The sequence below is a fragment of the Notolepis coatsorum genome, assembly GCF_963971535.1.
Source record: "Notolepis coatsorum genome assembly, chromosome: 3".
In the NCBI taxonomy this organism is placed as follows: domain Eukaryota; kingdom Metazoa; phylum Chordata; class Actinopteri; order Aulopiformes; family Paralepididae; genus Notolepis; species Notolepis coatsorum.
In genome coordinates this window covers 133,166,006-133,180,935 of record NC_140167.1, presented here as the reverse complement: position 1 = coordinate 133,180,935, position 14,930 = coordinate 133,166,006, and the positions used below count along the sequence as shown (strand labels likewise).

At 44.3% G+C, this 14,930-nt stretch overlaps 1 protein-coding gene across 1 annotated transcript in view; it reads right to left on the bottom strand.

Moving 5' to 3' along the window:
- Positions 1 to 10,247, bottom strand: part of LOC311226009 (protein FAM171B-like) — a 219,411-nt gene extending 209,164 nt beyond the window's left edge. The window contains exon 1 of the mRNA XM_084311391.1: positions 9,906 to 10,247. Within this exon, the coding sequence (XP_084167517.1) occupies positions 9,906 to 10,164 (259 nt within the window). The 5' untranslated portion in view covers positions 10,165 to 10,247. The remainder of the gene's footprint in view (positions 1 to 9,905) is intronic.
- Between the last annotated feature and the right edge of the window lie 4,683 nt (positions 10,248 to 14,930).

Sequence of the window (14,930 nt, the reverse complement as noted above, 5' to 3'; positions counted from 1 at the left end):
CCTGAACGGAAACACCCCAAGCTTTACCACACCAAGAACATTACAAATCATCCTACCACCACCTGCACCTAGACAGGCCAGCGCCCATCCGGTACCTACTTCACATACACAATAACAACGTAGTTCAAATAAACCTACAACCAAATGCCCACAACACGCCGCAATCTAGGGATGGCGAAATACAAGGAGAGACAGGGAAGGGAAAAGAAAAAAGGAGGGAGGGATACAGGGATACAGGGACTAAGGGGAGGAAGGGGGGGGGGGGGGCACACAATGCAACATTAACTATCACCAAAACCGTCTAAATCAACCTTAACTTTAATCAGACCAAAAGAATGACCATGAATATTCTATCTATCCTTATGTAATCCTATTTTATCAAGTAACATTATTCTAATATAACCAACACTCCAAGCCCATGATGAATTGAAAATGGGGGACCCTGATGTAAACAAGACGAAAGTCTTTCTCCGGTCTGCATCCCCTTAACAATTGTGTGTATTGAGCTGTACTGTACTGCACCCACTCTACAATCTGTTAACAAAATCTTTCAATCAATCAATCAATCAGGCAATCTATACTAAACAAAAACTCCCTTTGTGCACCTGTCCCCTCACAAAGTTAAGCCGGGAGACAGGGATGGAGCGGAGGGGGGCGGGGGGGGGGGGGGGGGGGGGAGGGAGGGAGGGAGGGAGGGAGGGAGGGAGGGAGGGAGGGAGGGAGGGAGGGAGGGAGGGATGGAGGGAGGGAGGGAGGGAGGGAGGGAGGGAGGGAGGGAGGGAAGGAGGGAGAGAGGGAGGGAGGGAGGGAGGGAGTGTGAACGAGGGAGGAAGAGACAGAGGAAAAAGGGGGGGGGGGGGGGGGGGTTCACGCCAATCCCACCAGCGCCATTACACCTGGCCCATAACAAATACAGACCTATAATCAAACCAGTAAACACACCCATCATCAACAACAGAAAAAACCGAACATAAAGAATTTATAAATCCCCACAAATGGTCGCTACTCAAAACCTATAATAATCACAAACCCTTCTCTACTGCCTACTGCACCTCGTTTTACCTGTAAAGGTGAAACTATAAAAGAGGCAACAGCGCCCTCCACTGGAACGTACGCTCATCACCACCAACGCACTACAGCACTCACCACTTCCTGTAGGAGGCGCCCACGCCTCCCCCGCAAGTGCGTCATTACGTAAACCACCCCAAGACGTCAACTCGACGTTCTACCTCAACCACAAAACTACAATTCCCAGAACCCTCTACACCGGAAGTCCCTGTCCACCGCCTCTCTAATATCCCGCTGCCAGCAACAGTAGCAACACGCGAGATCCCCCGAGAGTTCAATCATGCTATTTTGTTAGCACAGGTAGCTTAGCATCTTAGCTTCGTTAGCTCAGCGCCGCTAGCACCAGCTTAGCTTAGCATCCAACATCACTTCTCCTAAACGGCCCAGTCCTGTTGACTCGAGCGGCACAACACATCGCAACGTTTACACAACCCCTGCTTTCCCCTGCAACATAACTTTAATCCTATTAAGCCCCTGTTCACAGAACATATATCATTATCCTTATTCTAGCATGCACGCCCGATTGGCCCCGGCCGGCTCCGTATTTTAAATCTAACGCCCCCGATCCAGCCCCGTATTTCAAATCTAACGCACCCCAAGCTCCGACGCTTCCAGTGACGTCATTAGCTCCAAAATCCCCGTTTTCTTTGATCTTTACTACATTACTTTTAGACTTCTACAGCCCCGATTTGAAAAATGTCAACGAACATTACACATCTCCTAGGTTCCATCTCACATGTCATTCATTCAATTCACTCGAAAACGCAACACAGCGTCCACACGCTAGTCCCGTCGCGCTCAGCTAATGCTGGCAGGACAGGGGTGTGGTTTCTCCGTTGCAGCCTTGGCCACCAGCTGGTTCATAATAATACAAAAAATACCTTGACATTTACTCAGAGCTCCTAACATTCATCCATTTAAACACATATACTTAGCAAAACAATGTCTCATTCATAAGCATACCATTCATTTGTACACAATCATTCCAAACGCATCTCCTTGCTTTTTTTTCACACAATATCCTCCTATTTTCTAATCCCCCGTGCAGTATTTACTTCCAAAGTGCTTCATATATCTACTGAGTCCGACTTGCTATACCCCTGAGAAACCCACTCCATTCATGTATTGTAGCCCGTGAAAGTTTCAGCAGCGCCCTATGTTGGCTTGTATCGGAGTTTATATGGCCAAATCGTGTGTTCGACCGTACTCCCCGCCACCCGTAGAGCCCCTTGCATTCATCCACGCGGCTTGATGTTCTTCAGATATCGACCTTAGCCAATCTGAGCCTAAATGACGTCGGATTAGAAGTGGTAATTCGCTTATGGAACGTCTTCCAAAGTCTATTACTCCGTCGCACCGATTCTAAGTGTGGTTTCTACAGCATTCTAGCCCGAACCCTTAACCTCTTCTCATCTCCCTGTTCTCTGTCTCTCTTCGCGGAACCAGGCTACCCCGTACTTCACCACGGTTCTCTTATACTACTCTACACTCCGTTTTCTGTTCTCTTTTCTCTTCGTGGAACCAGGCTGCCCTGTGCTACACCACGGTTTTCTCATTAAACTCTTTACCTTACCCTCTAATGAACCACTCCGTCACTCACAGTCCCACGTCCCGCTATCTGTGACTAATCTCCGTTCTACTGCTCCTACGCCGGTCCCCTCAAATATTTCACCTAATCCCTAGCCTATCCCCTAAGCTGATATAACTAAATATAGACATCTATTACCTCTCCTCACTTGGCCTTGTACCAACTATAGGTATCCTAACTGAACATCCCAAGTGCAGCGCCGGTGTGTGGCTGAGACCAGAGCCAGGTTGTGAAACATGGACCCCGGTACTCCTCCAACACCAACATTATCCTGGTCCATTTACAACTCATTTCTACCTAATGCAATAGCAACCCCAAAATGCGAGACTGCTTCGACCATTTACCAATCTTAAACACCATCATCACTACTTACCTAGTCCCGCTGGCCTTGGCTGAAGTGGACGATCATTCAGTCGCAGAGGGCTTCGATGATGGGGAGAGAACCTCTCTGTGGTTCAACCGGTTCTGGTCGAATGCAGGACGGGTCACGGACCAATTGAAGTGTCTTATCTTCATTCATGTATCTCTATCTAAGTTCATTGATCGTATAGTGTTCTATATCACCCTTTCCTCTGCATTGGTTTAGGTATTTTCAGATGTTCGGTTTCAAGTAAGAGGAGACTGACGATATGGTCAAAATCAACGGGCGGCGGTTGTTTATTAATAAAACAGCTTTTAGGAATTAAAACAGTACATCGTCTCTTTGGTTCAATCTAATTGTCTCTTTCATTTGGCTGTTGTCGTCTCTCGGTGCTGTTCGCTGTCTCAGGTTGTCCATGGCCAACACGCGGCTTCTCTTTGTGATGGTTGCCAAGGCAACCTTGGGTCTCCGTCAGTCTCAGCGCTCAAGCAAGGAGCGCTTGATTTCATCTCTCTCCGTGGCAGGATCTCCTGCTGCGAAGCGATCTTCTGTCATTGGGTGTCAGTGGCTCTGTGTCACGGCTTGGCTCTCAGGATCCTTCTCCATCTCCTCTGAGTGTCTTGCTCGGCTCTCGAGTTCTGTGTGTCTCTCCAGTCTCCAGGTTTCCAGGTTTCCTTCTGGTCTCCTCTGAGTGTCTTGCTCCCGTCACCGGGTTCTGTCAGCGCTTCCCCAGGTCCCTTTTTGGGTGTGCGTCTTTTTAGTGTGTCGCCATCAGCCCTTTTTATCAGGGGGAGAGAGAGAGAGAGAGGGGGAGGGGGAGAGAGAGGGAGCCCTGCCTGCCTATTCACGTCCACTTATTTTTGGTCACATTCCAGCAGAAACATGTCTGCTTGGTGTCTTGTGACCACATGTTTCGCTGACACAACCTCCTGGGTCCTCTGACAACGGTTTTCACAGTTTGAATCTGCTGACACTTTAATCATTACTTAATGAGAGGGTAGTTTTTCACTGAGTAATACATCATCATGCTTGTGACTAAAATGTTTACATAGTCTAGATAAGAACCAGACTACTTTTTCAGACAGTGCCCAGATAACAAACCATATATCCCCGTCCTTTAATAGAACACTTTATTTTCCTGATGAACATTTGACCAATACTGTATAGTTTTAGCTTCTAGTTTTAAGAGTTTTTATTCTTTATTGTGACTAAGTTATTCTAATTGTTCTAAGAGTTATGCCTACATGTAACTTTATTAGTTTTCTCTATATCCTTGATGCCTTTTGAACATTTGGCCTCACTTGAGTGCTGCTGACTTATCTATCTGAGAGGCTCTTTTTACAGTCCGATTTACTCTGTCCCCTGACCACTCTGCCATGTCGTAACTTGAAAGTCCTTACTTAGGGTAGGGGTCAGTTTTATTGTCTTTAAGGTCAGCCATCTGTTTTCTGGGGAGTCAACCGCCTCTACCCTAGGGTCTCAGAAATACCTTCACATGGTGTTCTAAATAACCTTTCTATCAAGCAGCATTTTGTCTTTCAAATCATTTTCCTTGTACATTTCACTTGCATTTATTCATGTTTTCATTTAGAAATATACGACAGAGCTAACCCTAACTTTCAATATAGACAAAAGAGCAGAGAAAGCTATCAATGAAATGCCAAAATATAATGCCCAGTTTCTCAAACCATCCGCTAAACTATCTGTATAGGAAGGTGAGGAGATGTATATTTCCTTTGTGGAATTCTTGTGTATGAGGGTTTATTCTTTTTTTCTTTTCATATATTTTTATTTCATTTTTGGAAGAAAGGCACAGGTACAGGCATACAATGCACATAAAACATAATTTAAATTATTTGCAGAGAAAAAGCCCATTTTAAAGCACCTATTCCGCATGGACATGCGCAGAGTGCCCATGGAGTCTGGACGACGCGAGATGACGCTCGAATGAATGTGGACTGTTCTATCAGAGGGGGAAGCTTCGGTGGCCAATGTCCTTTCAGCCGAACAGGATAATGAAAAAATGATCCCACTAAATGGCCAGACGCGTCTTATGGCGACATCTACAATTACCTCATTGAGTCTCCAGGTAGACTAATATTTATATTTAAGTGCAGCGGTCTGTAGCCACTTACATGACCATCGAAGCTCCCCCTCTGATGGAACAGTCCACATTCATTCGAGCCTCGAGCGTCATCTCGCGTCGTCCAGACTCCATGGGCACTCTGCGCATGTCCATGCGGAATAGGTGCTTTAAAACGGGCTTTTTCTCTGCCGATTTAGTTCTGATCGATTAGTTATGGGTCACGCCGTGTTCAGGAGAGCGAGGCGCATAAACGTCTATTCGATCATGTCTCTAGCACCCCCACAGCCGTATCGGCAACCACTTACATCACGGCTCTCGTCCACATTCATTTAACCCCCCCCCCCGCAATCTCCTCCCTGATTTCAGAATCCCGGAAGTGTTACGGTGGTCTAATGCGTGCCGTTATAGATCACCGCAACACTTCCGGTACTTTGAGCTCATGCGAGAGAGCGCGGAGGGGAGGGGGAAGGGGGGCTAGCCGTGTTTACGTCAAGGCTCTAATCAACATGCATTTTGATCCCCCGCGCTCTCGTTCCCCCTCCCCTCACGAGCTCCATGTAACGCGGAAGTGCAGTGGTCTATGTTATGTTAACCTCGTTCCCAGTTTTATCTCCTCCGTGAGAAATGTTATGAAGGGCAGCAAAGACAAAGGGGGAGTGGTTTCAAACAAATCGCTGAAAATGAATAGAATGAAGCATAATGTAATGGCTATGTTGAGTGAAGGGAACACGGTAAATGGAGTCGCAAACTCGTGTGCGTGAGATAAATATTGAAGGAATTGAAGTTCGCATTGCTAATGACAGTAAAAATAAACATATAGTCGCCATGCGACGACTTCTTTGTTTATTGTCTGCGTTAGTTTTATTCAAGAGTGAGACCGCGAGCGGAGACTTCGCGTTGCATCCCGAGGAAGGCAACTTTTCTGAACACCATCACAAGCAAAATAATCAGCATCATCAGCACCACCATCAACAGGCAACTCACTCTTTGCCAGGTTTGGATATTTGTTTCTCGGCTGTGCTATAACACAATTATTTTGCGGCATGAAAAATAACATAGCCTAATAGTTCAACTTATTTTAGACTTTCCGTTTTAATGTAGCCTAGTCTTGTTTGTTACTGGCAACTAAATATAATGTATTTGTTATTTTGAAATGTTGTCAATGTTAAATAATGCTCCATGATGATGCGCTCATGGGGGACCCTGATGTAAACAAGACTATTGTCTTTCTCTGGTCTGCATGTATTGAGCCGTACTGTATTAATTTGTACCCATTCTGCCCCTGGCTTGCACATCGCAGTCACGTAAGGGGCTACCATTCTGCAATCTGTTAATAAAATGTTCAATCAATCAATCTCAGTGATCTGCTGTAGGCGGAGTTTTTGATTGATTGATTGAAAACGTTATTAACAGATTGCAGAATGGGTACAATACAGTACAGCTCAATACACACAATTGTTAAGGGGATGCAGACCAGAGAAAGACTTTCGTCTTTTTTACATCAGGGTCCCCCATTTTCAACTCATCAGGACATATATGACATACATGACATACAGATAGTCAGTACTACTACATCTATACATTTATGACATACCAGATTTGCAAATACAGTACTGTTTGTGTATCTTGTAGACCAGGCCCATTGCACGTTGCTGTACTCTGTTGTCTACTCTAAGACATCCTAGGTTGTCAAAGTGGGCAGGGGTGAGGTGGGTTCTGGGGTTCAGGTCAAGTAGTAGTCTGACCAGTTTGTTTTGTGATGTTTGTAATTTTGTTTTAAGCGCCTTTGAGGTGCTTTGGTACCATGAGGTGCACGCATAGTCGTAGTACCCTTGAATGAGTGCTCCTGCCAGAGTCTTCAGGGTATTCTTGTTTACCAGAGAGGAGATCCGGTACAAGAATCTAGTTCGTTGGTTGACTTTTTTTATTACATTGGATGCCATTTTGTCACAGGAAAGATTTGCCTCTAGGATGGAACCCAGGTAGGTAATTTCGTCTTTCCTTGTGACAATATTGTCACCCACTGTAACTGAGAAGCCGTCGGTCTTGCTGAGTTTGTTATTTGAACCGAAGAGAATGGACTCTGTTTTGCCCATGTGTAATGATAGTTTGTTATCAGCGAGCCATATGCAGATTTTGCCTAGTTCCGTGCTGAGGGTTTTTTCAACCTGCAACTTGTTCTAGTCAGAGACCAGCAGGGCTGAGTCGTCCTCAAACAGGAACAAGTTGCAGTCACAGGCTGACGACATGTCATTTGCATAAATTAGGAAGAGTAGCGGTCCTAGTATGCTTCCTTGTGGAACACCACAGCTCACTGTGAGGGGGGGGGGATAGAGTACCGTTTACCTCTACCATCTGTTCTCTCCCCTCCAGGTAGGATTGCATCCAGCTCACTGATAAGCTATCAAAACCAATTGCTTTTAGCTTGTCCATCAGAATGGAGTGATTGACAGTGTCGAAGGCCTTTTGTAGGTCCAGCATGACCATGCCGCAGTATTTGCCCGCGTCCACCTCTTGTTTGATGTGGTCGTTCAAATAGAGGAGGCATGTGTCAGTGGAGTACGTTCTGAAGCCAGATTGGAATTCGTAGATTAGATTTTTTTCCGCCAGGTACTTTTCGACCTGTTCGTAGACTATTTTCTCCATAACTTTCGAGATGGAGGTAAGAATAGAAACAGGGCGGTAGTTGCCTGGGTCTAATTTGCTGCCCTTTTTGTGCAGAGGGGTCACTCTCGCAATTTTGAAGTCCTTGGGGACGTGTGCCTGTTTTATAGAGAGGTTTATTATGTGTGTGATGACTGGGGTGATGGCGGCTGAAACGGAGATAAATTACACGGTATCACCTTCAGCAACAGGATAAACGGTTAGTCGTGGGGTCATCAATAAGGTACCCATGTACATGTCAAAATACTTCCCAAAGGTCAGTGAATACCACGATCACAACACCAGAGGGAGCTCCACAAATCATGTTAAACCCAAATTCGGCTCAAATAAGGGACTAAACACGTTTCGCAATTATGCCACATCAATGTGGAACGCCCTACCCAAAGCTGTAAAGGAATGTGGATCACTACCCACTTTCAAAACCTCTCTCAAGGGACACCTACGGGAGACTGCAATTCAACACTGGCCCCTGTAAATATCCTAACCCAACACCCTCCAATGTACAGTCATTTACATAGTATGGTTTTGTCAATAGTCTAATGTACAATTTTGTTTGTTTGTACAGTGTCTCCTCCCCCCCCCCTCTATGTACAGTTTTGCTTGTTTATACAGTGTGCCCCCCCCCCCCCCCAACCACCTCCAATGTAAATTACCCAGTATGGTTGTCAATATCCCAATGTACCCAACCCCCCCCCCCACCCAACCTCCTCCAATGTACAGTTTCTACGTCAAATGTATATACTCCCTTTTCTTGACTCCTTCTGTATCACAAATAGGGGTGGGAATCACCAGTTTCATCATGATACGATACGATATAGATTCTTTGGACAACGATACGATATTTGCCGATATCACAAAGTCTCTCACGATACAATACGATACGATTAGATTCAGGTGCCTGCGATCGATATGAGATGATATCATATGCCCATTTAACACAATCAGTAACATTTAGATCAACAAAAAAAAGGTAATGAAAATATCATTTGACATTTGTATTTTTGAGCTCTTCCAGACATTTAAAGGAAAATCAATCTATTGTTTTTAATACAAATAGACCTCCTGTTCACTGTAAAGTGCCACGTTTTTATATATTGAGCTTTAAACTTTAAGCTACATTTTTTGGAACTCAAAACTCACAACCTCCCTCTCCCAAACCGTTCCTACAACAATTTGTTGATGTTGCATGATCATGTATAGGCCTACATTTATTATGTATTATATTGTTTATGTTTAAATAACATTTAAACATCAAACTCCTCTGACCTCATCTGGTCTTTCCAAAGACGCGCACACACACACACACACAGAAAGGGAGAATGCTATGCTGTAACATCTACACACACGGAGCTACTGCTGTTGTTCTTGGGCGGATATGAGACTCGCCACAGGATTTTCAAAATAAGAGTATCGATATGAATCGATCTTATTACATCGCATCGATCCGATTCGATTGTTGATAATTACATCGATGTATCGATCTGGATCGATGTATCGTCCCACCCCTAATCACAAACAGTACTGTATTTGCAAATCTGGTATGTCATAAATGTATAGATGTAGCAGTACTGACTATCTGTATGTCATGTATGTCATATATGTCCTGATGAATTGAAAATGGGGGACCCTGATGTAAAAAAGACGAAAGTCTTTCTCTGGTCTGCATCCCCTTAACAATTGTGTGTATTGAGCTGTACTGTATTGTACCCATTCTGCAATCTGTTAATAAAGTTTTCAATCAATCAATCAAAAACTCCGCCTACAGCAGATCACTGAGATTGATTGATTGAACATTTTATTAACAGATTGCAGAATGGTAGCCCCTTACGTGACTGCGATGTGCAAGCCAGGGGCAGAATGGGTACAAATTAATACAGTACGGCTCAATACATGCAGACCAGAGAAAGACAATAGTCTTGTTTACATCAGGGTCCCCCATGAGCGCATCATCATGGAGCATTATTTAACATTGACAACATTTCAAAATAACAAATACATTATATTTAGTTGCCAGTAACAAACAAGACTAGGCTACATTAAAACGGAAAGTCTAAAATAAGTTGAACTATTCGGCTATGTTATTTTTCATGCCGCAAAATAATTGTGTTATAGCACAGCCGAGAAACAAATATCCAAACCTGGCAAAGAGTGAGTTGCCTGTTGATGGTGGTGCTGATGATGCTGATTATTTTGCTTGTGATGGTGTTCAGAAAAGTTGCCTTCCTCGGGATGCAACGCGAAGTCTCCGCTCGCGGTCTCACTCTTGAATAAAACTAACGCAGACAATAAACAAAGAAGTCGTCGCATGGCGACTATATGTTTATTTTTACTGTCATTAGCAATGCGAACTTCAATTCCTTCAATATTTATCTCACGCACACGAGTTTGCGACTCCATTTACCGTGTTCCCTTCACTCAACATAGCCATTACATTATGCTTCATTCTATTCATTTTCAGCGATTTGTTTGAAACCACTCCCCCTTTGTCTTTGCTGCCCTTCATAACATTTCTCACGGAGGAGATAAAACTGGGAACGAGGTTAACATAACATAGACCACTGCACTTCCGCGTTACATGGAGCTCGTGAGGGGAGGGGGAACGAGAGCGCGGGGGATCAAAATGCATGTTGATTAGAGCCTTGACGTAAACACGGCTAGCCCCCCTTCCCCCTCCCCTCCGCGCTCTCTCGCATGAGCTCAAAGTACCGGAAGTGTTGCGGTGATCTATAACGGCACGCATTAGACCACCGTAACACTTCCGGGATTCTGAAATCAGGGAGGAGATTGCGGGGGGGGGGGGGGTCAAATGAATGTGGACGAGAGCCGTGATGTAAGTGGTTGCCGATACGGCTGTGGGGGTGCTAGAGACATGATCGAATAGACGTTTATGCGCCTCGCTCTCCTGAACACGGCGTGACCCATAACTAATCGATCAGAACTAAATCGGCAGAGAAAAAGCCCGTTTTAAAGCACCTATTCCGCATGGACATGCGCAGAGTGCCCATGGAGTCTGGACGACGCGAGATGACGCTCGAGGCTCGAATGAATGTGGACTGTTCCATCAGAGGGGGAGCTTCGATGGTCATGTAAGTGGCTACAGACCGCTGCACTTAAATATAAATATTAGTCTACCTGGAGACTCAATGAGGTAATTGTAGATGTCGCCATAAGACGCGTCTGGCCATTTAGTGGGATAATTTTTTCATTATCCTGTTCGGCTGAAAGGACATTGGCCACCGAAGCTCCCCCCTCTGATAGAACAGTCCACATTCATTCAAGCGTCATCTCGCGTCGTCCAGACTCCATGGGCACTCTGCGCATGTCCATGCGGAATAGGTGCTTTAAAATGGGCTTTTTCTCTGCAAATAATTTAAATTATGTTTTATGTGCATTGTATGCCTGTACCTGTGCCTTTCTTCCAAAAATGAAATAAAAATATATGAAAAAAAAAAAGAATAAACCCTCATACACAAGAATTCCACAAAGGAAATATACATCTCCTCACCTTCCTATACAGATAGTTTAGCGGATGGTTTGAGAAACTGGGCATTATATTTTGGCATTTCATTGATAGCTTTCTCTGCTCTTTTGTCTATATTGAAAGTTAGGGTTAGCTCTGAACCCTGGCGGTCTCTGACGAGCACTGATCAACCCCAACGGTCTGACAAGTGCTGGATCTCAACAACGAGATCAAGTGGTCATGCTTGTAAGTGATGTATAACATTTTGTATTGTGTGTGTGACTGTGTATATATATACTTTTTAATCTGGGACATACTTTCATTTCAACAGCTGGAAAGAGTCATCCTGTAATGCCTTCATATACCGAATGTTGAATGTCCTTACTTTTAGCTCTTCTGCAAAGACTTCTTACAAATCAAGAAGTGATGATGGATGCTACAGTATATTGTATGTAGATGTGCATGTGGACTAAATTAGAGGTCCTAGATATGCAAAATAATATTGAGAATCACTGGCCTAGCTACATTTTTCAATATTCAAATTATCTCTCACTCTCTCTCTCTAGGTTCATGGCCACTAATGACTTGATGCTAGAGCTTCAGAAGGACAGTATGCTGGATGAGGAAGGTCTTGGCCATGCTGCGATGGCTCCTAGAGGACAAGAACGGAGAGGTGCAGAACCTGGCTGTCAAATGGTTTGTAATGCTACAGTATATTGTATGTAGATGTGCATGTGGACTAAATTAGAGGTCCTAGATATGCAAAATAATATTGAGAATCACTGGCCTAGACTATATCTAGTATTACCCATCAAACTCACCATCACCCCCTCCCCCCTAGTCCGCAACCTCGGTGTCATCATCTACCCCACCCTCTCATTTGACCCCCATGTCCGCTCCATTGTCAAAACTTCATATTTTCACCTCCGCAACATTGCCAAAATCCGTCACTGCCTCTCCCCCCTGCTGCTGAATCCCTCATACTCAAAAGTTTTGGTGACCGGGCATTCTCACAAGCTGCACCCCGACTCTGGAACTGCCTCCCTCAGACCATCAGAGACTCTCCCTCACTCTCCACCTTCAAATCCAGACTCAAAACCTACCTGTTCTCCCAAGCATTCAAACGTCCTTACCCAGAACCACCCTCCTCCAACTCGCCACCATTTCCCCCTGCCCCACGTTCTCTCCTCTCCTGCCCCCCCCCCCCCCCCCACCCCCCTTGGTTTTCCCTTACTCTCCTCCTGACTGTCTCCCCTACTCACTCCCGTATTTGTTATCCGTTACTCGTGGTTTTATGTTCCTGTGTATTTCTTATTGTCCTCCGTTTCTTTGTTTTCTTTGTTTCTTTTTTGCCTATTGTCAGCAACTTTGGGTCTTTGAAAAGCACTATACAAAATAAATGAATTATTATTATTATTATTATTATATTTGTTTTTTATCTACTTTTTCTCCCATTTTTCTTTTTTTCTCCCATCCCAATTTTGTATCGTCCAATTCTACCCTCCCCTGTCTCGAACACTGTTAGGCCATGCCTCCCACAAGCCGGCTGCAATGTGGACGAAGCCTTACATCACGTGTCCCCTCCGGTACTCGAGGAAGCAGCCATCGCATCTTTTCACCTGCACAGCGCGATCTCTCAGCGGCAGGGGTCTGCGTGGGAGGGACACGCCGCCCCCGTCGCTTCCTGATTCTGCTGCGCAGGCGCACCACCCGACCTGTAAGAGTCGCTGTCCACAACGTCCGATCCCCACCCATCAGCTTCCCACCCCTTAATACTGCCAAATGGGGCAAGGTCATCTCTTTAGACTGAGGAATTTAGTTTTCCAAACACCCCACCCCACACATCAATCCCCACCACATCCCCATCCAAGACACACACCCTGTCTTGTCACTGAGTCTATTTTTCTGATAGCAGGTGTTTAATCAAAGATCCCCGCTTTCTAGTCTTGCACAAGGACCAATCAGCATTAGGGGTGGGAATCACCAGTTTCATCATGATACGATACGATATAGATTCTTTGGACAACGATACGATATTTGCCGATATCACAAAGTCTCTCACGATACAATACGATACGATTAGATTCAGGTGCCTACGATCGATATGAGATGATATCATATGCCCATTTAACACAATCAGTAACATTTAGATCAACAAAAAAAAGGTAATGAAAATATCATTTGACATTTGTATTTTTGAGCTCTTCCAGACATTTAAAGGAAAATCAATCTATTGTTTTTAATACAAATAGACCTCCTGTTCACTGTAAAGTGCCACGTTTTTATATATTGAGCTTTAAACTTTAAGCTACATTTTTTGGAACTCAAAACTCACAACCTCCCTCTCCCAAACCGTTCCTACAACAATTTGTTGATGTTGCATGATCATGTATAGGCCTACATTTATTATGTATTATATTGTTTATGTTTAAATAACATTTAAACATCAAACTCCTCTGACCTCATCTGGTCTTTCCAAAGACGCGCACACACACACACACAGAAAGGGAGAATGCTATGCTGTAACATCTACACACACGGAGCTACTGCTGTTGTTCTTGGGCGGATATGAGACTCGCCACAGGATTTTCAAAATAAGAGTATCGATATGAATCGATCTTATTACATCGCATCGATCCGATTCGATTGTTGATAATTACATCGATGTATCGATCTGGATCGATGTATCGTCCCACCCCTAATCAGCATGGGTATGGGCGGGTTCATTTTCCATTGATGGGGATTTGATTGGCTGTTTACCTGCGGTCGCAGGATTAATAACGTTAGTTTGACCAGATAAACAATTAAAAAATACTCATTAAAATGGTTGGACCTGCAAGATTTGTACTTTGTACTTTGTAGGTCTGCATTTTAAATGTAAGGAGTAAAAAGTATGTTTTTTTTCTCTGAAATGTAAAGGAGTAAAAGTACAAAGTATACAAACCTAATAATACTCAAGTAAAGTACAAATCCCCCAAAACAGTACTTAAGTATTGTAACGAAGTACAATTACTCAAGTACTTTACACCCCTGGTCAAATGTATATACTCCCTTTTCTTGACTCCTTCTGTATCACAAACAGTACTGTATTTGCAAATCTGGTATGTCATAAATGTATAGATGTAGCAGTACTGACTATCTGTATGTCATGTATGTCATATATGTCCTGATGAATTGAAAATGGGGGACCCTGATGTAAACAAGACGAAAGTCTTTCTCTGGTCTGCATCCCCTTAACAATTGTGTTATTGAGCTGTACTGTATTGTACCCATTCTGCAATCTGTTAATAAAGTTTTCAATCAATCAATCAATCAGACGTACGTCAGACGTACTTCGAGATACTTCCGTACTTTCCGCCAATCAGCGCATTGCCCTGTCACAGGAGTAATAATCTTGTGGCTGGGCGGAAGTTGCCCAATCTGGACCGAGGCTCCGAGACCACTACACTTCCGCGTTACATTGAAATCGGGGAGGAGATTGCGGGGGGTGCATATGAATGAATGTGGACGAGTGCCGTGATGTAAGTGGTTGCCGATACGGCTGTGGGGGTGCTAGAGACATGATCAAATAGACGTTTATGCGCCTCGCTCTCCTGAACACGGCGTGACCCATAACTAATCGATCAGAACTAAATCGGCAGAGAGTAAAATGTGGAGTGCGGGTTCATTTTCATTGAGTCCAATCCAAAAGGGTGATTTACCA